This window comes from Stegodyphus dumicola, chromosome 9, assembly GCF_044657685.1.
Source record: "Stegodyphus dumicola isolate Sdum_Otavi_A_Nest chromosome 9, ASM4465768v1".
Lineage (NCBI taxonomy): Eukaryota > Metazoa > Arthropoda > Arachnida > Araneae > Eresidae > Stegodyphus > Stegodyphus dumicola.
The window spans coordinates 47,177,368-47,203,887 of record NC_140776.1 but is presented as its reverse complement, the minus strand read 5'-3'; the positions used below and the strand labels follow the sequence as shown (position 1 = coordinate 47,203,887).

At 31.8% G+C, this 26,520-nt stretch overlaps 1 protein-coding gene across 3 annotated transcripts in view; it reads left to right on the top strand.

Annotated features, from left to right (window-relative positions):
* Positions 1-26,520, top strand: part of LOC118192654 (uncharacterized) — a 74,073-nt gene that overhangs the window by 16,195 nt on the left and 31,358 nt on the right. For all 3 annotated transcript variants that reach the window (XM_035363654.2, XM_035363655.2, XM_035363656.2), the window contains 4 exons: positions 2,437-2,542; positions 9,870-9,927; positions 10,013-10,185; positions 17,332-17,441. In XM_035363654.2, the coding sequence (XP_035219545.1) occupies positions 2,437-2,542; positions 9,870-9,927; positions 10,013-10,185; positions 17,332-17,441 (447 nt within the window). The remainder of the gene's footprint in view (positions 1-2,436; positions 2,543-9,869; positions 9,928-10,012; positions 10,186-17,331; positions 17,442-26,520) is intronic.

The window sequence follows — 26,520 nt, the reverse complement described above, 5'->3', positions numbered from 1 at the left end:
TAATGTGTTGTTTCAGTCGGAAATAAAATGTTAATCAGTCAAGTTAGTTTCACCAACTTTATCAGTCAAGTTAGTTTCACCAACAGTCTTTTGGGATGGGTTTAGCATATTATGAAAAGAAATTATTTTTAATAATCATACAAATTTAATCACTCATTATTCTTCATTATGATGTATTTTTTAATTTGTTATTTAATTCTTCACAATGAAATAAACAGTACTTTTGCTTCTTGTGAGAATGTATGGGAAGTATACAAATATTGCCGTGATTAATTGCTTTGTGTGTATTTTGTTTTTGAATTAGGTGATAGCCCATTTTTATTTCACTGCAAGTTACCAGCTTGGTTCTGTTATTAAAGCAATGAATGTTACAAACATGGATGATGACTGGAAGTGGTATTTTGATGCCTTGAGTTGAGGCTGTAATTTTTTTCAGACAGACAGAGGCTGTAAGTGAAGACAATCAACAGAAGATGTTTTTAAGGTGTGATTGCTGTATTTGCAACGTGTATGCTTTTAGGACCTTATTATATTTGCAGATTTTAGATTGTTGAAGCTATCTGTGTTTTGACTTAATGAAAACCGTAGCTTATTTATTGGCATGGTGTGTAATGCTTCCATAAAAAAAAAAAAAAAAAAAAAAAAAAAAAAAGAGGGATCTAGGCTAAAATTTTGTCCAGTGTTGTTCTTCCATTGGCAGTGAAACATTTCAGATACTGTTAGCAAAGCTCTTTGTCTGATAACTTTTAAAACTGTTCCTAGCTGACTGAAGAAGTAGTCCCTTATTTTAATGTTAACATAAGTAGTTCTCCGGAAGTAGTGTTGTAAATGAGTTAATATTCCTGTTTGAGTGCCAACTGAATAGGAGATAGAAATATAACTTCCACATCCCATTTTTTAAGGTGTTAACATTCAAAATCATCTTGTCAGGGTGAGATTAAATATCCTTATGGATTATCTGCACTCTTTTATGTCATGTTAGCTAGTTCAACTCAGATGAAAGCAGATTGGTTTAGTTTAACTCATCAGGAGGTACATGATGGTCAGACAGTCGGAAAAATGTTCATTTGAGTTTGGCATTTTGAGTGACACTCTTATTTTCAAATTTAAACTTAATAAAACATATATGATGTAGAAACGTTATAGAATGCATATGTGTTAGCACCTTGTTCCTATTGCATTTTTTGTGTATATAATTGAGTGCTGCTTAACCATGGAATAACTGTAAACAATGTCTCATGTTTTCTAAATTTGTAGAAAGTTATAAAAGATTTCATGAATCACGTTACCATTATTTGAACCATAAGATTGCCAAGTTTATTTCATTTTTATTTCTGTTGAATTTACTAGCACAATTTTCTGCTACTTTTTATTGTTTATTTTTTAAGTTGGACGGATGCATTTTTTCCATTATATTCCAAAAGTTCTCTACATAATTGATTCTTTTCGTTAGTTCAAAACTTTCAAAATCAGGCTTACATTACTTAGAAAATGTCATTTGTAATCTGTTAATTATACTTGTTTTTCATATCATAATAAACCCTTTTGTCTGTTATTAAAATTATGTTTCAGTGTATCAAAAAAGTGTGAAGGGAATTTAAAATTAATTATTTAATATGGATTGCGAGCGTATTAAGTATGGTAAATACAATACTTGCAAAGCAAATGCTGTATCCTGCACAACTGAATGGCATATTTGTTTTCTACTTTTAAGTGCTTCAGGAGAAGTTTGAAACAAAAATTGGATTTGCTTATTAACATAGAGTGTATGATCATATTTTTTTATAGTCTTTATCTTTCAGTTTTTATTTTAAACAAAAAACTACTTTCATTTCTGAAAAAATGCAACATGTGAAATAAATAATTTTTTTTTTTCATTTGCCAAATTCAAATTATTTTTTCATTTCTGAATCATTCAGTATTTTAATTTAAAAACTACTGATCACATTTTTAATACATTCTGAAAAGACTGGTATATATTTATTTATCTTTATATTTAAAAATTTCTTTGTAAAATTTTGCAATTACTTTTTAACAATATATGGAATTTTAAAAATCATGTGTAGATATACTTTTTTGACTTGAGAAATAGATGGATAAACAACGAGGAAATGAATGTTATAGTCAAAATTAAGAAGCTGCAATCTTGAACAAAATTTTCAAATGTAATTACATATAAAATATAAAAAATTGAGTTAAGCAGTATATTAGCTATGTGTTAGGCAGTATATTAGCCATGTTAAGAGTTTCTCTGATACTGTGTTATTATTTATCTTTTTTTCTTCCTTTTGATGCATGACAAAATCTTTAAATTTTTATTCTTTGGAAATAATTTTAATTTCGTTAATTTAACTTTTATATTTGTTTTTCTAGCTTAGTTCCTGTATTTTTTTTTTTGGTATACTTACATATTTCTTTCTTGTCTTATATTTCTAGGAAGAAGTGATGACCCTGGAAAGGATACTTCTTCAAACCATCAAATTTGATCTACAAGTTGACCACCCTTATGGCCATCTTTTAAAATATGCTAAATGCTTAAAAGGTATTTCATTTACCTTCCTGTATATTGAGATTTTCTATATACAGTCATCCGTCAGTTATCGCGGTTAATAAATAGGGACCAGAACCGGCCGTGATAAGTGCAAAACCACGAAGTAGTGTCACCCTCTCATTTTTAACATACGTACATTTTTTGTGTATGTATAATATGAATAAGTGTATATGACACCATATAAGTGCATATGTTATCATTAGAACATTAAAGAATAGTTTCAAACATGTAAATAAAATATGAATAGTATAAATAACATATATAAAATAATGTATTAATAATATAAATATGATACATGTGTAACATATGTATATGTAACTAAAGTATATATACTGGAAATATGTTTTTAGAGCTTTTTTATTCTTATAATAACTTTTCTTTTATAACAAGGTACGTAACTCACCTCTCTTCGCTTGATCTTTATAAATGTTGATGAAACACCTGTGCAGTATGATGGAGGCGAAGAAGATGAAGATGATTTACTGCACAGGTTAATGAGAGTTTTACTGCTCCTCAGATGGCGCCTCATTGTCAGGTGCTAGGGGCACTGGATCGTCACGGGCAGCTCCGGATAGAGCTGGGGTAGCTGCATGAGGCAGTGTTGAGGCAGCAGGAGGAGCTTCTGCAGAATGTTTTCGCTGCACAAAGGAACATCCTGATGAGGAGTTGTGACTCTAGTGTTTTCTTCTGAGCAAAGATGCCCTTGTACAATGCCATTACACTGTCAATACGGTTACTGAATTCTACATATCTGACCATATTATCGTTGATCTCTTCGGGCCTTTGTTGCAGAGCTCTTGCAGGTTTTCCAAGGTAAGGCCACATTCTTCAGCTTCATTGTCATCACCGTCATCAGCTACCTCCTTTTCTTCCTCACTCGACAATCTTGTCATTTCGACGAGTTCCTTGTTGGATTTGAGTGGCACTCGATCAGTGTGTTCACTTCTTCTGTCGTCATGTCAGAGAGCCCTTCAGTGGCTACCAACCGAGCCTGCCTCACAGCCTTATCTACGGCGGAGTGGTGAACTTCGTCAGACGTAAATTCCTTGTACCCATGGGTGACGTTTTTTGGCCACAATTTCCTCCAACTTGCAATCAGTGTCTGCTCTTTCATCCCATTAAAAGCATTCTGAATGCTGACCAGGCATGTTGCAATGTTGTATCCCAATAGTTCTTCAGGCTGAAGGCCACGTTGTCTTTATCGATGGAGAAGATGAGGCTCTCCATTGTGGACCTCGTGTAGAGGGCCTTGAAGGCCCGAATGACCCTCTGATCCATGAGTTGTATAAGGGAAGTGGTCTTGAGGGGCAGGAATTCCACTTAGACCTCATCATAATGGAGACTGATTGCATGCCCTCCTGCACTGTCTATGAAGAGGATGACCTTAAAGGGCAGCCCCTTTTCAGTGAGGTACAGCTTTACCTGCGGGCTAAAGCAGTTTACGAACCAGTCGAATGTGAGGGCTTTTGTTATCCATGCCTTTTTGTTGGGCATCCAGCAGACATGCAGCAAGGCCTTGCTTTTGTTTTTCAAAGCTCGAGGATTCAGGGACTTTTAAATTAAGCAGGGCTTGAGCATGAAGCCTGCAGCATTCCCACACATGAGGAGAGTCACTCGATCATTGTGGGCCCATGAACCCTGGCCTCTTCAATTTGTCTTTATAAAGGAACGTCCGGGACAGCATCCCTCTTCCAGAAGAGTCCAGTCTCATCCATGTTAAAGACCTGCTCTGGAAGATAACCACTCTCATCAATTATTTTCGGAAACTCTTCCTTGACATAACGAAGAGCTACCTCTTGGTCTGTTAAGGAGGCCTTCCCATACAAAGGATTTTGCTGCGAAGGCTAAATCTCCTCTTGAATTTCTTGAACCAGCCCTTGCTGGCAACATAACCACATTTTTCTCGTAAGGTAGGATTCCTCGAGGTATTGGTACTAGCCTGAAGTTCATTTTCGTTGTCTTCGTTCAACTCTCCTTCAGGAACGAGGCTATTATACAGGGCGTTGGCTTTAATTGAAGTTATATTGGTATCGAGACTAACCTTCTTTTCCCGACAGTCCGATATCCACACTGATAAGGTATTCTCCATTTTCACAATTCGCTTATTTCGAGAAGTGACAACTCGCTTAGTGTCCTTGGAGAATGTTATCGAGGCAGTTTTATGGATATTCACTTCATCTTTTTACTTCCTTGTACGAAGTAAAAAGGAAGTATTGTAATCGCGAAAAGTTTCAGGCAGCATATTTCAACGAAAATATCCATTTTGACCGCTATCGAATGCAATTTAACGATGTTTTTGCGTGATATCTGTACGTAAGGACAGAATAAAATACTCTTTTCCTTCAAAAAAATTATAAAACTGCTTTAAAATAAATTCTGAAGAGAATTTTTCGTGGCGTCTGTCAAACGTATGTACGTATCTCGCATAACTCAAAAGCGAGTAGCCTCGGAACGTTGAAATTTTGTATACAGGACTGCTATAACATGTAGATGTGCACCTCGTATTTTGGTTGCAATCGACCGCACCAAACGTTTATAAATATATTTATATATATATCCACTCTGTTACCAGGCTCAGTGATCTCAGTTTCTTTACTCTTATATGTTTGTAAATTGTACATTTTTTGCTTTAAAAATGGTTGAATTATGTTGTTTTTATCTTCCGGTTAAGGTTTTTATGCCTTTAGTAAATCTGTGTGCAATATTTTTAGAATTATTAACAATTTTAAAGTTGTTTAAGTGCCGCTAAGCCTTTTTTGTGACGGCGGCCATTGATTGCTTACATTTCAAACAGCAGACTAGTGGATTTGTTGCCAATCTAGAGAAACTTAGCTTTGCAACACCAAAGATAACACCTTCATTTATTATTGCCAATTAAATCATGCTTAATCCTTTCTGGAATTTTTTCGAGGAAATAAGTGTTTAAGATTTACTTCGTAATTTTTAATATATATATTTTGAGTTTTTATGTATTTTTGCCTTCTCGCGAAGTGAGAACTGAATTAATTGAATGAGAAATACTCAATCGTCTGTGAAAAACTGTTTCTTTTTTGTTTTGTTTGCTTAATTTCTTTTATACAGCATTCTAGCTTTATTATAGTATTTGAATAGAACATGTAGCAATGATTAGATAATTTTTTAAATGATATAAATTTTGTGCGTTCTGAGTTATAATATGAACAAAACATAATACTGCTAATTGAATCTAGCTCCAGAGTGCAACGATTAGATAATTTTTTAAATGATATAAATTTTGTGCGTTCTGAGTTATAATATGAACAAAATATAATACTGCTAATTGAATCTAGCTCCAGAGTGCAACGATTAGATAATTTTTTAAATGATATTAATTTTGTGCGTTCTGAGTTATAATATGAACAAAATATAATACTGCTAATTGAATCTAGCTCCGGAGTGTCGCTATGGTAAACAAATACTAGAGTGAATTTTAAAGAATGCCTTTATTCTATTGTGTTTTATGCGTTGTCGGCGAAGTAGATTTAATTGAATCCAATAAGTTTAAATGAAATGCAAGAAAAAATGAGTATAATTTAATATTCCGTAGAAGGAAGTCATGTGGTATACACATCAGATTTTTTTTATATAGCAAACCGTCGATTCGTTCAATCTGTAATTGCATGCAACAGATGCATAGCTATGGCCTGCCTTAAGCATGTCCAGTAAATTAACTTTCTCATTCACTGTCATAATTTTTCTCTTCTTCTTGGATTCACGAGAGGATTGAGGACGTTTAGGAGCCATTTTCAAGGACATCACAAGCACTGTTTTTCACATAAAGACACAAGAGAACAGCAAGAATTAGCACACCTCAAGACTAAGCATCACTCAAACATTAATTTGAATGAGCACTTGTCTTCGCTGGGTATGAGAGCGAAGGTAAGTGAAACATCTAAGCCAATCAGCTTGCGAGATTCCTGAGTCTGGAGGGATATCAAATGGCAGGATGCTAGCCATCCAATCAGAGCCGTGGATTTTGAATTATGTGGGCACTCCCTGCCTTCTGCTGGCGTGCGGGCAACCTTCGCACCATAATTCCTCAATTTTGAATTTTTGATGAATTTTTTTGAACAATCCGTGATGTACTGAGGCTGTGATAAATGAACCTTGAAGTAGTGAGGGATGACTGTATTTTGTGGATAACAGGATTGTCTCATACTGCCTACATTGCTCATTGTCTTTTTACATACGGTTTAAATTTTGCATTTTTTGGTGGGGATTTCACAGTTTCACCAGAATTTCTTGGAAAGAGACCTAGTCTCCTTATGGGCGTAAAATTCCACATTAAAGAATGGCTTTCCCATTCATTATGCATGAAAATATCTGCCAGATCTTGATCAGTCCGTTTTCAGGTCGGATGTATATTGGAAGAAATGGTTGTCAAGGTACAAAGTGAGATGGTCATTTTGGAATTATAATCAAGAAACTACCACTTCATGCCATTTTGGAGAACTTTGAAATTTAAGGGACAAACTTATTATGCTAAGAGGGTTAACTAACATTGTTGTTTAAAAAATGCAGTTTTAAATTTATATGTCTGAATTAATACCATGATTTTTCAATATAAGGAATGCATTAATTTTTTTGAATTTCTCTTTATAATCTATCATTTAAGTAAATAAACAATAATAATAAAAATCATTTTTATTAATTCAAATGGCCAAAATGATCAGAGTAGTAGTTTGGCTTTATTTTAGACATGCAAAACTTGCTCATATTTTCCCCATTGGCAATTGTTAGCTGCATTAAATATTTCATTCAGGGCATTTTAAACTTTTACTGTTGACTATTGAAGAAAGATGTGGTCTCATGTTGACTATGATATGCTGGCATATATACATTTAGACAGAAATAGATTAAGGTGTTCTGATCATTTGTGAAATATGTGGAAAAATAGGAACTCGAATGAATTAGTATATATTTTAGTGTAAAAAATTTTGTTATCAGTTGCATTGTTTATTTGTTATGCATTTAAAAATGCTTCATTGAATTTTGAATAACTTCCTATTTTATAGTGGAGAATAAGATTTTGATTTATTTGATTATTGCAAAGCGTGCAAGGGCTATCTGCCTAAGGGGAGGAATGTCGTTACAGGAGATTTTCCAATGGAGCATAGCTTACATTCACGTTACACACACCGAAAAACCATAAAATGCTTGTGAAACCAGCTGTTTGCCTGGAATTGATCTAAAGTCGAACTACATCTGTTCAGCGACTTTACCGCTTGAATGAGATGTTTAATTTTTCTATTTGTAATTCATATTACACTTCTTTAACTCGTAGTATACAATAAATAATTTTAAAAGGAAGATTTAGAGGAGTTTTTTCTTTGGGACAAATAGATAAAAGTCTTTTCTGATTAGATGTCTGTTCAACTATACCTGCTCTAATTAAAAGTTCTTATAATTAATTGTACTGAGTGAAGAATTCCTAGTTAAGTAAGTATCATGTAACCTTTCTTTTTGTAGTCATTATATCTAGAATTTGGAAGTGAATTTCAACCTGGTGTGTAGTATCAGGCTTCTAAAACTGATTATCTATAACTTATAATGTAAAAGTTAAGTTGATATTAATAAGTGGAATGCGATAAAGTTATTTTCACACTTTAAAGTTTTTTTAAAGTATATTGAGTTTTGGAATCTTTGTTTTTTTTTATTCTATTTTAATTATTTTTAAATTATTGATTAACCAACCTGTAGCCTTTATATCATCATTTTTGTTTTTGTGAAAGAAGAAAATGTGCAAATGACATCTATATATAATGTTAAAATTATAATAAAAAGATCAATGAAATTGTTACTGTCTTTTTGCTAAAAAAATTAGGCTAATCTTTGGAATATGGTAACTGGTAGTTTGGCGACATTTTGGTAAGGCGATAAAGGTTACTACCTAGGACTTTAGCAGTATACATGGATAAAGTCAAGAGTGTGCGCAATGCCATTTTTGTGCAATTCTGGGATGTTTTTTTAAGTGAAAATAGGTCAACATGTACATGGATACTGTTTATGTGCAATTCTTAAAAACGCGGCAAGCAGTTTGCGATTCTGTTCTTTCTCCCAATTTCGCACCTCATCTTCATCACGATTAATCACTTTTGTTCCATAAAAGTTCTAGCATAAACGTAATTCGGCTAGCAGATTGTTGGAAAAAAAATGTTTAGCTAAAAAAAAAAAAAAAAAAAAAAAAAAAAAAAACATGCCTTTACTCCGCGAAAACAAAATGGCGTCCAAACAAAAACTAGCAGGTTGCTGTAGCAGGGTTGGTCGCCAAATTTTCGCCAAAAAATCACCAAGTTACCATAATTCAAAGATTAACAAAAATTTAGTAAGCTTCCTTGATTATATTTCTATTATTGTTTATTTTAGATGCTTTAAAGTGCCCATTACTTGTGTGTATGAAAATTATAAGTTTCATGTTTTTATGAAATAATTCAGTTTAAAATGACTGAATTTAATTTTTAAATAATGATTTTTATTTTAAGTACAAATCATTTAAAAATTTTTTTCATTTAAACTCTTAAATATTCTTTATGCATGCGTTTGTATATTTAAAACATGTAATAGTTTTAATTAATATCCAGACCTTATGTAAAAATTTTAACTGTTTCAAAGCTAGAAAATTTAGAAATTCAGAAACAAATCAGAGTTAAGATGTAGTTAATTATTACCAGTTCTAAATGCATAGTTTGTTTCCTTTCTGGAGAATGTAATATGGAGGATAATAATTTTATATTATCATCTGTCTTGTCTTCTATTTTTGTACTTCATGTGATTTGTTAACTGTTTTAAAGACTGCTTTTGAGTAGTATTTTTTATTTTAATTCTTTAATTGCATCTCTCTGTGAAGTAAATAAAAAATATTCAGTTTTGTAATTTTTTGTATATCTAGTTTGTAAAACATTATATCTTTTAAGGTATTTATTGAACTCAGGTCTGACCACGTTTTAAGTAAACTACAATTTCAAGTAGGGAAATTGGATTAATTCAGCTGAAAGGTTCTTAAATTTAAAATATTAAAACTCATTAAGAAAAGTTATTTAAAATATTAGGGAAGGAATGTTTTTTTCTAATATCTGGATCAATCAGACCTTGTCCATATCATCAAATTAAATGAAAGGCATTATTTGCCTTTTGATTTTTGGTAATCTTTCATTCTTTTCCTTCTTATTCTGCTAGTTCATAGTCTTTTGTAATGGTGGAGCATAATTTTGTTGCAGTGTATACTAAATCCATGATGTGTATATAAATCTTTTCAAGCAACATTATTATGTCATATAATATTTTTGTATATTTTTTGAAGGTGACAAAGGGAAGTTGCAACATATGGTTCAGATGGCTTGGACATTTATTAACGATAGGTATTTGGAGAATTATTATTATTGTCAACTTTTCTTTATCAAGTTTAATGCTTATGTATTACATAATGTATTTTTTTTCCTCCAGTTTATGCACTACTCTGTGTCTCCAGTGGGAGCCAGAAGTAATTGCTATCGCTTTAATGTATCTTGCTGGAAAATTAAGCAAGTTTGAGGTTGTTGATTGGGTTGGACGATCATCCAGGCATTCACATTGGTGGGATATGTTTGTTGAAGGAATATCCATAGAGCTGCTTGAAGGTAAGTAATTTCTTGATTTTTATTTTTAAGACTGGATAAAATGAAATTCTTTTTAATTCTTGGATCGGAATTAATCTTTTCTGAGCTATAAATAAAATTCTGATTATCTTTGTAGTTGAACATTACTCGGCATTCATCAAATACACTGGCAATAATACCATCCTTGACTTTTGTTTTGAATTCTGTAAAAGTCTGATGTTTTAATTTTATTTACTTATTTTCTGGGAAGGGATAATATTCTTTTTTGGCTAAAAGAGAATCTAGATTGTCTCTTCTATTTTTAATTGTAACATACCGTTTCATACCAATTAGAGCAAACACATATCTGTATCGTGTCATTTTTTCATAATCTTTTTCCCACAGAAAGTTCTTGTGACAAGATTTGTTAGGCTCATCTTAAGTTTTCCGTCATTTTGCATCATGTGTGTACTAGATTTGCTGAGAAATGGAGTAAAGCAGTCCAATTTAACATAGTTAGATTAAACAAAATCTCATTCCTTTAGTAGTGCTATTTAATGAAATAAGTTTCTGAACAACAAACTTGGTTACATAAACTTTTTAAATAATAATTTTTCTTGTTGCCATTCAAATGTAAAACGTATAATATTCTATTGTTGTAGTAGTCTTCGTTATGTAAATTTAAAAAGAGATGCTTTTCAGTTGAAATATAGTATCATGTTTGCTTTGAAGCTTACAGAAGTTTGGTTGGTGTTTGTAAATGACATTGTAAAATTTTTACCCGATGTTATTACTCTTAGAAAGAAGTCCAGCAGCAATGTTGGGGTGATGGCATAACTCATGCAGCTATGGGAGAAATTTTCTTGAGAGGAAAAGTTAAAATAATCAACCAGTAGAAGAAAAAGAACATAAGTTTATTCTCATTACATTCAGAAAACTTTTAATGCAGTAAAGTACAAAGATATATCTTGAGTACACTTTGCTGAGATGAACTAGTATTATCAGCCTTGCACAACTGGTTATGAACAGTCAGTTTGACCTTAGTTTTAGAAGTCCTTAGCTTAGTTAGACCTTAGTTTTTTAGTCTATTAGAAGCACACTTAATACACTACAAATAAATTTTCTCAACATTGTAATAGAGCAGTTTGCTTTTTTCTTACACTGCAGACAAACTGTTACACAACACTACTGATAATAATGGACATGCAAATGAATTTATTGAAAGGAAAACACGAAAGATCAGTTTGACAACAACACTAGAATATGAATGCACACACAAAGGAATTTCTTTAATTCATTTCACAGGAAGTCAGTTTGATCTTATCTTTAGGCACTAAAACACAAAGCTCCTATAATAAGTTTTAGTACCACAATAATCTGTATTCTTCCATATTTAGTTCTTTTCTCAAACATAAGTAATGACACTTTTCAATGAAGGCAGAAAAAACATTTCTTGCCTTCCTTTCTTAGCATAAGCATTAAGCAAAGAGAATAAAATCTGTTGAATCAAATGGATTTAGAGCCTGTATATATTTCCCAAATTGTGGATCAGCAGGTGTTTGCTAATACAAAAATACCAATATTCTTAGAATAAAATGAAAAAGCTCTGTTATATTTAGTAATAATATAAAAATAAATTTGTGCTGTGTTACAGAGCTGTAAATTTTCTAAGTTAATTAAAAGAGTTTTTTTTTTTTTTTTTTTTTTAAATGAGAAAGAGTGAAACATTTTAAAAATAAATATAAGGGAAAACGTTTTGGGAGAAAGGATTAGATGGGATGTTCTGTAGGCTTATATTTATTGCATCTGATTTTCCTGAAGAGGGGGAACCTATTTTAATGTGAAACTTATAGTTGCATTCATAATAGCTTTTGGTAACTTTGCTGTTTTTAAGTTAAAATCCAGTCATCATCATTTTGAGAAGGGTTGCTTTCAATTTTTACTGAAATAACATGAAAAATTTTGATTTTTTTTTAGTCATAGGTGCATTATCTCTTTTTATTTTCTTGGATTTCCCTCTGTGGTAGTGTCTTCCGAGACTCAGGGTAGAAATATTGCTACATATGGATAATGAGCTTATAACTTAAACAAAATACCATCACATAGCTGCCAGCCTTGAAATATAAAAAACTGGCAGGCTCTCGTGGAAAATCAGGAGTTTTTTTGTTTTTATGATATGTAACATAGCCATTTCAGAGCTGGATTAATTTAAGTTCATTTAATGATGCATGATTCAGGTTATTGAACTATTTATAATATGATTCTGATGTGAAACATATTAATATTTGATTAGATATTATAAATTTTGTGTTTTTTAGTGCAATTTTGTAATTTTCTTGCACATTTATATGGAGGAAAGTTTGAGTAGGAGAGAAGAGCTTTAAGTATGAGGAAAATAAAATTAATAAGTATGATACATATACTATATTTTATGTTTTTTAGTATAATTTTTATTTTGCAATTTTCTCACACTTTTATACTGAGAATATTCCAATAGGAAAGAAAAGCTTTTAAATATGATGAAAATAAAAGTAATAGATATAATACATACTGTTGTGTGGATAAGTTTATTAATGTACCATTTATCGATGTAAAACAAAATTAAATACAGATATTAAGTAAAGAATAAAATATAAGTAATATAAATTAAGTAAATATAAAAAGTAGGCCATATTGCAATAATTTTATAATACTTATTAGATATTTTTTCATGAATTGTGTTTACTAATTTATTTAGTGCTCTTAATAAAGTATTTAAGAGCATCCTAATAAAATAAAGCACTGTGTTCAAGATTACAACCAATTTCTGTCTTCTCCATTTCTTTTTAATGTATGTGTCTAGCAGTTTTCTAATATACAGACCACAATATGTAATGCATCATTGCATTAGAAGTAAATTCCAATCTGTGTTTCAACCCTAAATCAGAATAAGAACAGTAACCTTTTAAGCAGTTGTACCAAAGAATACTTCCTGAACTAAATGAATTAAGAAAGAAAAAAGTAATGAAAAAAAAGTGAAAAGATTTTGATTTTAAAATCACAGCAAAGGGTTTATTAAAGTTTTTTATGCTCTTGCTGGGCTCACAGTTTACAAATCTGTTCTTGCTCTCTTCCCACTTCCACATGCTTCCTTCCCACTTATACAACATAAAATATTTAAAAGTAGTATATCTTTGTAATTTCTGTTGAAATGTCAATTGTTGGCATTATTTCTTTTCAGTCTTTTCTCAGTTCATAATTGTATCAATGCTCAATTTTCTTAGTAAAATGATTTCCCATCCTCTCTCTCTTTTTTTTTAAACTTTGTTTATTATCTCTTTTTTGCACTTACATCACAAAATTTAACAGCAAAATCACAAAATATTTAAAAACACCATATGTAGGTTACATGATTGAGTGCTACTGCCATACATTTTTTATATTTGCTATATTATGCCTTTAAAAATAATACATGGAGCAACTTCTTTATGTTTGAAAAGTGATATGGACACTAAAGTGACACAGATGAGAAAGTGCGAATTAAGAGTAACCTTTTTGCGACGGCGCACCTTTGTTTAAGACGCTCGTGCGGGACGGAAGAGAATTGAAGGCAGTCACCGTACAGGACGGATGTTTTGCATCCCTAAGCCTAATTTTATAACAAAAATCAGAAAAAAAAAGTTTCGCTTCTAGCATAGTAATTTTTGGTATCATTTTAGATTATTATTTGAGCTCTTTATATATGTTAAAATTAGCCCTTAAATCATTTTTTTCTTTATTTTGCATGAAAATATACTTAAAAAATTGCTTATCTTCTAAAATAATTTTCAGAAGCGCTATTCAAATTATTCCAAAGTTTTAATTGATAAAATCCATCAATAAAGTTTAAAATTAATAAAAAGAACACAATAAAGACTATTTACAGTAAGAAGTAACAAAATTTAAAATGAAAACGAGTGTGGTAAATCTCAAAGCACAGAGAAGTATCACTTTGTAACTCTTAGAAAAAGTATCACTTTTTAACTCTTTAGAAAATGAATCAGTATTCTCATTTGCGTTAGTAAATGGTTCACTAACCATACGAGGGTATTCTTTCTCTGATAAATAGCACCTTCCCGTCATAATAGACTGGAGGTGAGGCTTTCCTAAATAAAAAAAGAAGGAATGGAAATATATCTGAAGGCAATGCAAAACGTAAAAAAACTCCGCACAGTAACCCTAAAAGACCGTACATAGTAAAGGAAAAAATAGAATAGAAAAAGGAATTGGATATAAATCAGATACTAGAATGTTTTCATTAGCACACAGTAATTTAAAGAGCCCAACTCTGTTTACGCTTTCCCTCTGCCCCCCCTCGAACAGCTGATGAGTAAAATACCTAAGTCAAGCAGAATATATCAAACTCAAGGTCAGGAACCTAAAACTGTGTTCATTTCAAAAGTAATGGACACAGGATGCCGTCTAGTGGCCTTCAGAAAAATGTTCCACCTTAAAATGCGTATATGCATCACCCGTCCTCTGAATGCGATCTTTACTGATGCGTGGATGGGACGCCTGGATGTAAGAGATGTTCTTAGAGAATGCGTATATGGGACGCCCGTCCTGAAAGGGTTAGTAATACCTCTGGTACTGAAAAAAAAAAAAAAAAAAGGTCTGAAGGAGTTTAGATTTCAATGGTTGCCCAGAAGGGATTTTTTAAAAAGTTTAATAGAAATTATCAATAGAGATTGCTGAGATGGGATAGTGAAATGTTTTGTAGGATGCTAGATTAATGCACATTTAGGCTAGCATGGGAATGTTGTATATCTTCTGTACATTTGAAAATTGGAAAAATACTTAACATAATTCTATAAAAAATGTATAATGTTTTTAATTATTTGTATCCGGAATTAAATGCCTTTTCCTTTAAATCAATTAGGTTAAAACTCAAAGTACAGTATTCTTAAGAACCCATCTATTACTTTTGAATAACTAAGTTTGCTAATCAATAACAGACAGTCTAAATTTGAATGATAGCTGTCTTACATTTTTCCGAATAGCTAGAGACTCAAATGAAAATTGAAACATTAATTTACAGAATCGATGTAAATTCACTTTTTGAGATGATAGGTTTTTTGGACTAAAAATCTGAAAGGATTCAGATCTTAATGCAACACCAGTACCAATCTGTTCTTGGATCCAGTCTGCTCCAATCTTGCCCTGCTAACACAACTTATTTTTTCCTTCTTTATTATTAAATGTTGCTTTCTTCAAACGTACACCACATAAAAGTTAAAAGTAAAATTGCAATAATTTTGAAAACAACATATTTTTAGAATTTCCAATAGAATGGTAGTCTTGTCATACATTGTTCTACTTTTTTCAGTTTTTTTTCCATTTTATCGCATCCGTGTTCAATTTTCTTAACAAGATGACATGCAGAACTTTTTAAAATTTATTGTTAAATACCACTTTCTTTGCATTTATACTGTGTAAAATTCAACAGCATAATCACAAAATGTTTAAAACCAGTAAATCCTTAGAATTCCTATCGCAGTCAAGTGTTGCCATTGATTTTTTAAATCTTTTTTCAGTTCATTATATAAGTATTCAGTTTTCATAGTAGGATGGATGACTTACTTTTTTTAAATCTTTTTATTATTAGCTTATTAAATTCGTTTATTAAACATTACTTTCTTCACACTTATGCCATATAAAATTCAATAGCAAAATCGCAAAATATTTAAAAACAGCATATCTTTAGAATTCTGGATGGAGTGTTAAGAGTTGCCATGTATTTTTTTACATATGCTTTTTAAGTTCTTTAAAAATAATATATGGCAGAAACATTTCATGGCAACATGCTTTTATTTGAAAAGGATACTGACGGAAATGTGAGGGTTGAGATTAATAGCATCTCTAATGCTCGCTAGAGAAACTTTTATTTCTTATTTCTTATTATTTATACTAAGTTTACAAACAAGTAGTTACACTTTGTTGTTTTTGTTTTGATCCTAAAATTATGTTGTTGTTCTGCTAGTAAGGAAGAAAAAGGGCATTGTTAGGAAAATGTGTGCTGCTATCTCACTGTATAAGTTTATCTGAAGCAAGTAGTGTTGTTTTTTTGCTTGCACTAATTATCTGTGAAAGTTTCTATGCATAAATCTTACATTATCAATTGGGAGAAAGGAATTGATAGTTTTGAAATAAAAAGTAGTGTAATAATGAAGCATCATAAATCATTCTTTTCCCAATATTTGTAAAAGCAAAAACAAAGAAAGATGAGCCAACCACTGACCATGGCAGGACAGTTACTATCCATTAATTTATATCCATTCAGGAAGCATGTAAGTTAAGAAGAGGATCATCTACCCTGCTCACCAATTATTCACTTATGCAGTTTTTTGGGATAATATATTTTTTCATGGTTTTAGATACATGCACTTAATTTACATATGCTCTTAGAATTTAAATATTATAAATTAGTTCGCCACAGTAATAAATTTTATTTTTGTAATTAAAATTTCTTAATTAAATTTTAATTTTATATTAGCTTTATACGAATAGAGAATATTTGTTAAATCCAAATTCCATATTTCATATATATTTTACATTTCCACATTTTGATTTTTACACTCAGGCTTCAATTTTTTAAAATTTAATAACTGATTTGGTTATATGGATTTCAAGAATTTGCTCAGTTTAATTTGTAATTTACTTCCTTGTTATATAGAAATTTTATTTTTAGTAATCACATCTATTAGTTTTTGCAAGACTAATCTTTTTTGCTGAACTACAACATTGACTTGCTTTTAGTTTTACAGTTTTAATTTATCTGTTAATTTTCTGTGTGTATTGCATATGTAATTTCATTTGCAGTTGGTAGTCACCCGACCAGTTTAGAGCTTTTAACTTTATTTATTTGTTCAGTTTGCTGCATGCGAATGTTTTTATCATCATATCTTTGTTATCATACATATATAGCTTACTAAAACATATTGGCCCTAGATGTAAACAGCTATTCCCTTTATTCTGCATTTGATTTCTTTTCTGATTTCCAACTGCATGTTTGGTGGTTCTTAGAATGTGGTTATTGTTTATGTAAATAATACCCTCATTCTATGTCAGCAAACATATCTTTTGGATTTTTATTTTTTGTTATTATTTCATATTTATATATATTTATATTAACACACAAGTCTAATTTATCTGATTCTCCCTCCTCTCTAGATATATGTCATCAGGTTTTGGATTTGTATTCAACACCAGTCCCTCAGACTCCTCAGGATTCACCTCCAGCTACTCCACCTACAAAATTAACAAGAAAATCATCCCAGCCTGTGAGTAATTCAAAAGTCATAATTTTAATTATCTTAATGAACATCCTCAAATTAATGAATGTTGTGAGATTTTTCAGTTAACATCGTAAGGTCTTGACTGTTGTTTTCAGATCCTCATCCATGTGGCTGTATGTGTTATATACACAAAATAGGTTTAAAGTAATTTTTCACTTTTTAATTTGGTTTTTTTTTAAAGAAATTCAGCTAGAAAGCAGAATTTTCTAATCTAGTGCTTGGAAATATAGTGATACACGTTAATTAGATTTCCATGGTATTTGATTTTACTTCTGCTAATTTTTGATTTTACTAAATATGCTAGTGTAATGGATGTAGAATAAATTTTTAATTTGTAGGAAACTGTAATGGGTAAAATAAAGTATTAATTAATTTAATTGCTAGGCCATTATATATTTTTGATACAATTAATAAAAAAATATAACATTGTGAAAAGTATAATTTATAAAAAATTTAAGAATTGCTAATCATATTCTTTTACTTTTTCCTGTAGCATATAAAATATAGTAATGTGAGAATTATGTTTTTCCAATTAACTTATTTCAGTGCTCAAAAGGTAAATAAATATTTGTCTGTCTCATTGTGGTGGGATGGGGCATGAATGGAAGAGTGTGGTTCCTTCTCAGCATTCAAGAAGAGTTAGAATAATTAGGAGTTTGTAAATTTAATGTTTTTGGAAACTTTATTTAATAATTAAAGTTTGTTTTCAGTTATCAAAGTTTGAAAATTTCTTCCTTGGCTTTGTTTGAAAAGCTTAAAAAAAAAAAAAAAAAACCTGCTATTATGATTAAAAGAAAATCTGTGACTTCATGGATCTAAATGCTATGAAAATATGAGAAAAGTTATGTTTACCAGATTTTCTGTTCATCATTAAATTAATTGTTAAGATTTTTGAATTTCAGTGAAGGGGGGAATGTCTTTGTACAATGGGAATATGGTATAAGGTATTTTCTCCCTACTTCCGGCATGCCATCGAGGTCTAATGGTTAGCACACTCGGTGCGTATTCGAGAGGTCCAGGTTTGAGACCCGGCGAGGGCATTACTTATTTTTCACATCTCCTGCTTCAAAATTACTTAATTTTGTTACAGTTACACCCAAATTAAAAGGTGGTGGGTGATGATTTTTCACCTCCAGGATTTTGCAATTGTGTTCCCTAATCCCCAGTCGCCCTTTAAAAGGGGGAGTATTTAAGGTATTTTCTCCCTTCTTCCAGCATGTCTTCGTGGTGTAATGGTTAGCAGACTCGGCGCACTTTGAGAGGTCCAGGTTCGAGTCCTGGTGAGGGCATTGCAGAATTTTGGTTTTCCTGCTTCCAAATAACCTAATGTCTCTACAAACCATTTTATATTTTTAAGTGCTACCAGTAATATCAGTTGTTATCTGAAAAACACAAAGTTGTCTGATTCAAAAGAAAAAAAATGCCAGAGTGCAATAAGCAGCCTTTATCAGAAAACAATGACTTTGATGACTTTGATGGGAAAATCATGGACTAATTCAACAAACTGGCTTTTGGGTATTAATTAATTGTCTAAACTTGGATCCTAAAAGTGGCTTTTAGTCTCGAAATGGGATTTTTTGTTAGTTCACTATAAACGATGTATCACTTTTTCAAATTGTTCCCACCAAATATTATTACTGTGTATTATTTTTAAAGAAATTAAGTAATGGAGAATCTGCATGTATGTTCCTCATACAAAATGATGGTACCTAGAACCATCAAATTTTGAATAACATAGTTCTCCACCCGAACATGTGCACTTGGAAGCCTGAATTTTGAATTTATTTTCTTATTTATTTCGTATTTTTTAAAACTTTTTTTGATTAAGAAACTGAACATTTTTAAAGTGAGCAGGGGCAACACTGTTTTAAGTAAAACATTTTTATCTCGAGAATGTTGATAGTCGGAGAAATGCAAGATATTTATCTTTCAGTTTTAATTAACAAACTCGGCTGTATGGAAGCAATGTGTTGACGCTGTCTGAAATAAAATACTTTATCTTCCATTTAGTAAAGGTAGGATACTTTCAGATTTTTTATGGTAACTATTTTAGGTCGTTGTGCACGCAAGCTGCTAAAAAAGAAGAGAAATAATGTAATGACTATATATGAATATATGCATGACATATGTATGACAGCCTTCAGCACTCTGTTGAGAATTTTAAAGATATGCCATTTTTAAATATTTTGTGATTTTGCTGTTGAATAGAATTTTATGTGGCATAGGAGTGAAGAATCTGATATTTAATAAATAAAGCTAACACATGAAATGTTAATACTAATAAAAAAATGTAAAAAAGGGGGGAGGGTGCAAACCACCTTACTAAGAAAATTGCAACTGATATGATGAACTGAGAAAAGGCTGACAAATGTATAAAAATATATGTCAACACATAACAGTGCATCTGGAATTCTAAACATATGCTGCTATGCAGTTAAAAAAAAAAAAAAAACTGTGATTTTTTTTGTTGAACTGTATGTTGCATAAATGTAAAGAAGCAATGAAAATTATACTTACAGACTGGTAGACTGTGACCTAAATGAGAGCATAAAAATCTTAACAAACTGTTTCAGGTGACCATTAAAATCTGCTTTCACATTATATTTTTTATTAGCTTTTGATTGAATAATTATTACTTTTATTTGTCATTTAATATAAGTTGTGGTATGTTAAAGTAAAAAATGCTTGTTTTTATGGGGCTTTGCAAATCCTTTGTGCTGAATCATTCGTTTAAAAATTAATATAGGATGAAATTAGTCTGTAAGTTTGTCTATTTCATATTAAAAATCAAAAAAGTAATTGTTAGAATAGTTTAATGTGATCTGAATGAGTTATATACACTCTTAGACAAAAAACACAACACAACAAGAAAGAATTATCCGAATGGGACGAAAATTGGTAGAAGTGATGTACATGTACAGAAAAACAAATGATTACAGTTTGAGAAAAATTGGATGATTTATTGAAGTGATAGAGCTTCACAAAGTGAAAAAGTCAGTAACGCGTTTGTCCATCTCTGGCCCTTATGCAAGCAGTTATTCGGCTTGGCATTGATTGAAAGAGGCTGCAGATGTTCTCCTGAGGGATATCGTGCCAAATTCATTCCAACTGGTGTGTTAGATCGTCAACATCCTGAGCTGGTTGGAGGGCCCTGCCCATAATGCTCTAAACGTGCTCAATAGGACAGAGATCCGGCAACCTTGCTGGCCAAGGTAATGTTCGGCAAGCACTAAGACAAGCAGTAGAAACGTGCAGTGTGGAGGCGGGCATTATCTTGCTGAAAGGTAAGCCCATGGTTGTGTGACATGAAGGGCAGCACAACGGGCTTTAGAACTTTGCTGACATACCACTGTGCTGTAAGTTTGCGACGGATGTCAACCAAAGGAGTCCTTCTATGAAATGAAATGGCACCCGAAACCATCACTCCTGATTGTTGGCCTGTCTGCCAGAAGACAGTCAGGTTGGTATCACACCGCTGTCCGGGGCATCTCCAGACTTGCCTTCGCTGGTCATCGGGGCTCATTTCAAAGCGGGACTCATCACTGAAGACTATTCTACTCCGGTCAGTGACATTCCAGTACGAATGAGCCCGACACCACTGTAAACTGGCTTGACGTTGAACAGAGGTCAATGGTAGTCGGCGCAAGGGGCATCGTGACCTCAGCCCTGTTTCTGTGAGCCGTCTTATGAATGGTTCTTGCGGTCACTGAAGCACTAGTTGCATGTACAATCGATGATAATGATGCATCTTGGACTCTGAGTGCCGCTCTGACGATTGCTCGGTCTTCACGTTCTGTCGTTTCTGTAGGCCTACCACTTCCTTCTTGACGCTGTGTGAGGCCATGGTTCACCCATTCCTGCCAACATCGTCTAATAGTGGCATCGTTCCTGCTAAAATGTCGAGCTATTCGCCAATAAGACCAACTGGCTTCTTTGAGGCCAACTACATGACCTCTCTTAAATTCTGACATCTGCGCATATCGTTCACGCACTTGTATGCAAAGCATAGTTACTGTCTACCAGAGTACATGAAAGGAAATTCGTGAAGAATTTATGACCTAGATTCGTAATTTCTCCTCTTAAATATCCTGCCAGTTACGCAGATCAGATGCGCTGTAGCGACAACCGTTCATTCATTGGCCAAAATGTAAAATTTTGCATTTTCCGTCGAAACCTGTATGCATATCAATTTGTGTCCAATTTGCTTTATATCTTCTTGGTGCGTCGTGGGGCGTAGTTTTTTTTTTTTTTTTTTTGTCTAAGAGTGTATATTTTCTGTGTACTTCCTAGGAAATATCCCCCAAAATAAATATTTTTTAAAAATTCTTCTCTACACATTACCTTTCAGTATTAAGCAACATTATTCAAAACTCAGAATTGATTTATACTCTAAAAATGCCTATTAAAATCTTTTTATATAGTACTGAAATTTTATTGCTGACTGCATAAACAAATATATTTAAAATGGGGAAGTTTATAAAGTTACATAACACTAATCTTGGTACAAAAGAGTTAATATTTTTGCTCTTGCTAAATGTTTTGGATATATAGCGCAAAGTCTGAGATCCAAAATGATCTAAAATCTGGACCGCAGAGCCACAATCTTTTCCCCCCCCTATGCTTTACATATGCGCATTTGATTTTTCCTCTCTTAATTTCACGTAGGTACTAAATAAGATACCTTGTTATTGAAGAAACCATCATTTTAGCGTAAATTTGCAAGATCAATAATTTTGCTCTGTAGCTGCAGATCTGCTTGGCATACACATCAAACCGAAACATTCTACATAGGGACATTGTTTACACCTACTAGTATTGAATATCCCTCCCAATCTGGCAAATCATTATTTATTACATTTTGCTTTCATCACTGCATATCAACACGTGACAACTTGAGTAATGACTCATGCAGTGATGCCTAAACATTTTTTTTTTATATTAGTAATTGAATAACAAAAAGTATGGTAACCTTTTATGCTGACATTACAGTTGGCGATGATTGCAAATTTAAGTTAAACAAGCTAAGAAATGTCGATGAGGAAAAACTTGACAAAAATTTCTTTCCATATGCTAAAAATAGATTTTGTTAATGAAACTCATAGACCAAAAGATTACATTTAGTGATATTTGAATTAAGAATAACTGATATGTTATTCATACAAGCTCAGAGCCGGTGTCAAAGCTCATATGACGGCAGAATTTAGGGAAGACAAAATTTTTGGAATTTAGAGAAGCACCAAGTGGCAAAATTAGCAGATGACAAAATTTTATAATTTAGGGAAAGCACTGGGATCTAAACTTTGGGGGCTGCAAAAATTTGAGGGGCTTCGTAGCAGAATTTAGGACCCTCAAAGACTGCATCAGGTGATATCTAGCACAGGCCTTTGATAAGCCTTAAGTATATGTGGATGTTTGTTTGTTCAGGACTCAAATTAGTCTTAAGCATGTGCAAGAAATAGATGTAGGTATAATAAATAACTAAACTAATATAATTCAGGGTTAATTGTCTCAGTATAGGATAGAAGCAAGGCAAAATTTACAACAAGTGGAACAATTTGTCTTTCATCTCCAATCTCATGATACATAGCCAGTAATGTATAGCAGATGCTAACCTCAGCTAAAATTATACTTTACTGATTCTAAGGAATTTTAGTTAATGTAGCAGATTGTGCTGTTCCTTAATCTTCTAATTTGATCCAGCTTATTATTTTTTTGCAAACTGTTATTATTACAGCAATCTTATGAAAATTAAAGCTTGAACTTTCAATTGAGTCGAAAAGAGTTTCTAATTCTGGAGCTGCAACAAGATTTACAAAGCGAAAGCATGTTTCGGCGTCCGTTAAACAAAAAGTGAATTGCTGCAAAAAAATGGATATAGGTACTATATCAGTCTCAAAATTATGCAAGGAGTATGGCAGTGGAAAATCAACTGTATATGACATAAGAAAAAAAAGGAACTTTTTGAATTTTTGGGGTATTCCGACACCCCACTTGCAATGAATAATAGAAAATTTGTTCGTTATGCTAAAAGTGACAATCATGACAAAGTTATGATTGAATGGCTCAGACAGTGTCGCAGCGAGGGCATGCCTTTGACGACCCGGTGCTAATGGCTCAAGCTAAAGTATTTCATGAAGAAATAAACATAAAATCTGAATGCACTTATTCAACAAAATTTAAAAAGATCCATTGTATAAGACAATTAAAAATTTCGGGTAGAAAAGTTTCAGTTGATACTGAAGCTGCTGAACTATTGCAGATGAATTCATTGAACTCATTACTATTAGTGAAAAATTATCTCTAGAACAAATTTACAACGCTAATGAAACTTGTCTTTTCTGGCAATATGTATCACGAAATACCTTGGCAATCTCTAGAGAAATGACTCCAACTGGTGTCAAAGATTCCAAAGTGAGACTAACAATTTTAGCATGTGCTTATGCTAAACGAATGCACAACTGCAAACTTTTTGTAATCAGAAAAAATACACGACTTCGAGCATTTAAAGGAGTGTTGATTTTCTCTGTTATGTATCGTACAAATAAAAGAGCATGGATGACACAAGCATTAACAAATGATCAGCTTGAAAATCATTTTACACCCAAGGCTCAGCAACATTTGAATTTGGTTGGTTTATCTGATGACACAAAAATTGTCCTGATTGTAGACAACTGTTTGGCTCATACTTCACTTAAAGTATTAGTGAAAGATAATGTATCCATATTATTTTTTCCTCCAAGTTATACGTCCATCATTCAGCCTATGGATATCGGAATAAAGCACACGTTGAAATGCAGCACTTTTAAAATCATTGTTAAATTTCTTGAACAATAGCATGACTTCAAGAATTTTTTGAAATATTTTAGCGTAAAATCTGCTGTGTGCAAGATCGCAAGATCTTGGGAAGATATGTTTCCAGCTCTTTTAAAAAGTGCTTGGCATAATTTATGGCGAAACACTATATTTCATAGGGAGGTTGATAAAGACGATAGCCGCGAATTTGAATGTTTTTGGATACCGCAAACCAAAGTTTAAATTTTCTGATTAATGGATTTTGTAAAGAAATGTGGAGAAGCAGTATATCGTATGAAGATAGTATATCGGAAATTTTTCATTGTTATGACAATACCCCAGTCATCAATCAATGGATGACAAAATCTTTAATATTGTTCTATCCCCAAAATACCGTTACCCATAGCAAAAAAGGTGACAGAGAGGTTATTGAAAACAGAAAAATTTCAATTGACAAGTTAGTCAGAATTCTCGACACAGCTGTTACAGGATTTGAACAGTGGAACTTTGTAATTGAACAAGAAATTATGTCTGTTTATAGAATTAAAGTGAAAGTATTAGAAAAAAGCAACTCGAACCATTTACATTGAAAGAAATGTTTAATTAAGTAAGCAAATAAATATCTGATACTCTTGAGGTCGTAAATGCTCATTATTTCATAAATCACGATTTCATATTTTTAATTTTATAATTTCTGCATGCCATCTCACTAGATTTAAATTGCTGATCTAATATCCAGAATAACCCCTAATCCAGAATTCCCGAAGTCCTGACAAGTCCGGATCTCGGACTTTGTACTGCATACACATAAATAAATGTGATTTTCTTTAGTCTTTCTTCCATAAAATCTATAATTTTAGTTTGCTTTTTTTATTCTATTTCTGAGTGCGTCATGCAGTTCTGGAATCTAATGTGATCAATGCTAATAATTGAATTATTTTTTATAAGCTTTGGTCTTGGTATTATCATTTTATGAAAATGTATTGCAATTAATCTGTAAAATTGAAAACTGTTCCTTCCATGAGATCATACTGTAAACATAATCATACTTAAATATGTTGTTTTCATCATCAATAGTTGTGTTTAATCAAACTTGATAATTAGAGATTTTAAAATTTTACATCTGATTATTGTTGTATTTTGTTTTAGTGTTATATGGAACGAAACATAGATTTATTTCTCCAGCATTTCATCTTAACTAATGGGGAGGATTTTGAAATATTGGCTTGGAACATTTTAATTAAATGTATGCATATTTAATGTTTATGCTCCATTAATGCATATATTTTCCTTGATGCCAGGATATTTCAGTTAATTTATATTCATAATATTAATTTGACTCATATTTTTAATTTTATAATTTCTGCAGTTTTAGGCAGATAGATGCCTACAATATAATATAACTTAAATTACTGCACTTGAAAGATTTTGTCCTTAGTTTTAAAATAGTAATTTTTAAAGATAAAGGCTGAGGGTCTGGCATTCAACTAATCAGAAAGCTCAAGTAATTGGAATATTTTAGATTTTTAGGAAATTTCCTGCCTCTCTCTCCTGGAAAATTAAGCAAATAAAATACTTATAAAGCCATTATAAAGTACATACATGATGCTATTGCTAAACAGTGTGATTTATCAGCAATAATAAAAAAGCATAAAATCACAACACAATCATAAGATCTTATCTTGTTTTTAAGTAACTCTGATTAATACTCAATAATCTCGTTTAGTTTTTGTAAAGAACTGACTACTATGTATCTTTTTTACCTACCATTTTGTCAGAATGATTAAAATTTGGGTTGTATCTTCTATGCAGCAGCATACAGCAAAGAATTTTTGGTTGAAATATCTTGGCATCAAGAAAAATATATGAGTTAATGGAGCATAATATATGCATTAATATGACTTAATTCGGAAACGAATAAACAGTAGCAATTAAACATAAAATAATAAGTGATTCAAGTTTTGTACAACTATATCCATAACTTGCATTTGTTGATGATCTAAGTAAAATAATCTATTGATGATTTAACTAAACTATCTGTTCTTTCAAACTTCTTCCAGAATGATTGGTGCAGTTCGGTGACATATCTGTTGATTTTCATGATCATGGGATTTCATAATCGGATAAGATATTTTACTTTCATTTAAAGCCTTTTTTTTTTCCTGAATGTATCCCCCCTCCCAAATCTTATATAATTTTAAATGTTGGCTTTTGATATTCAAATGGATAACAAGATGATTGTTTTTAGAATTTTAGACCAACAATTTCTTCC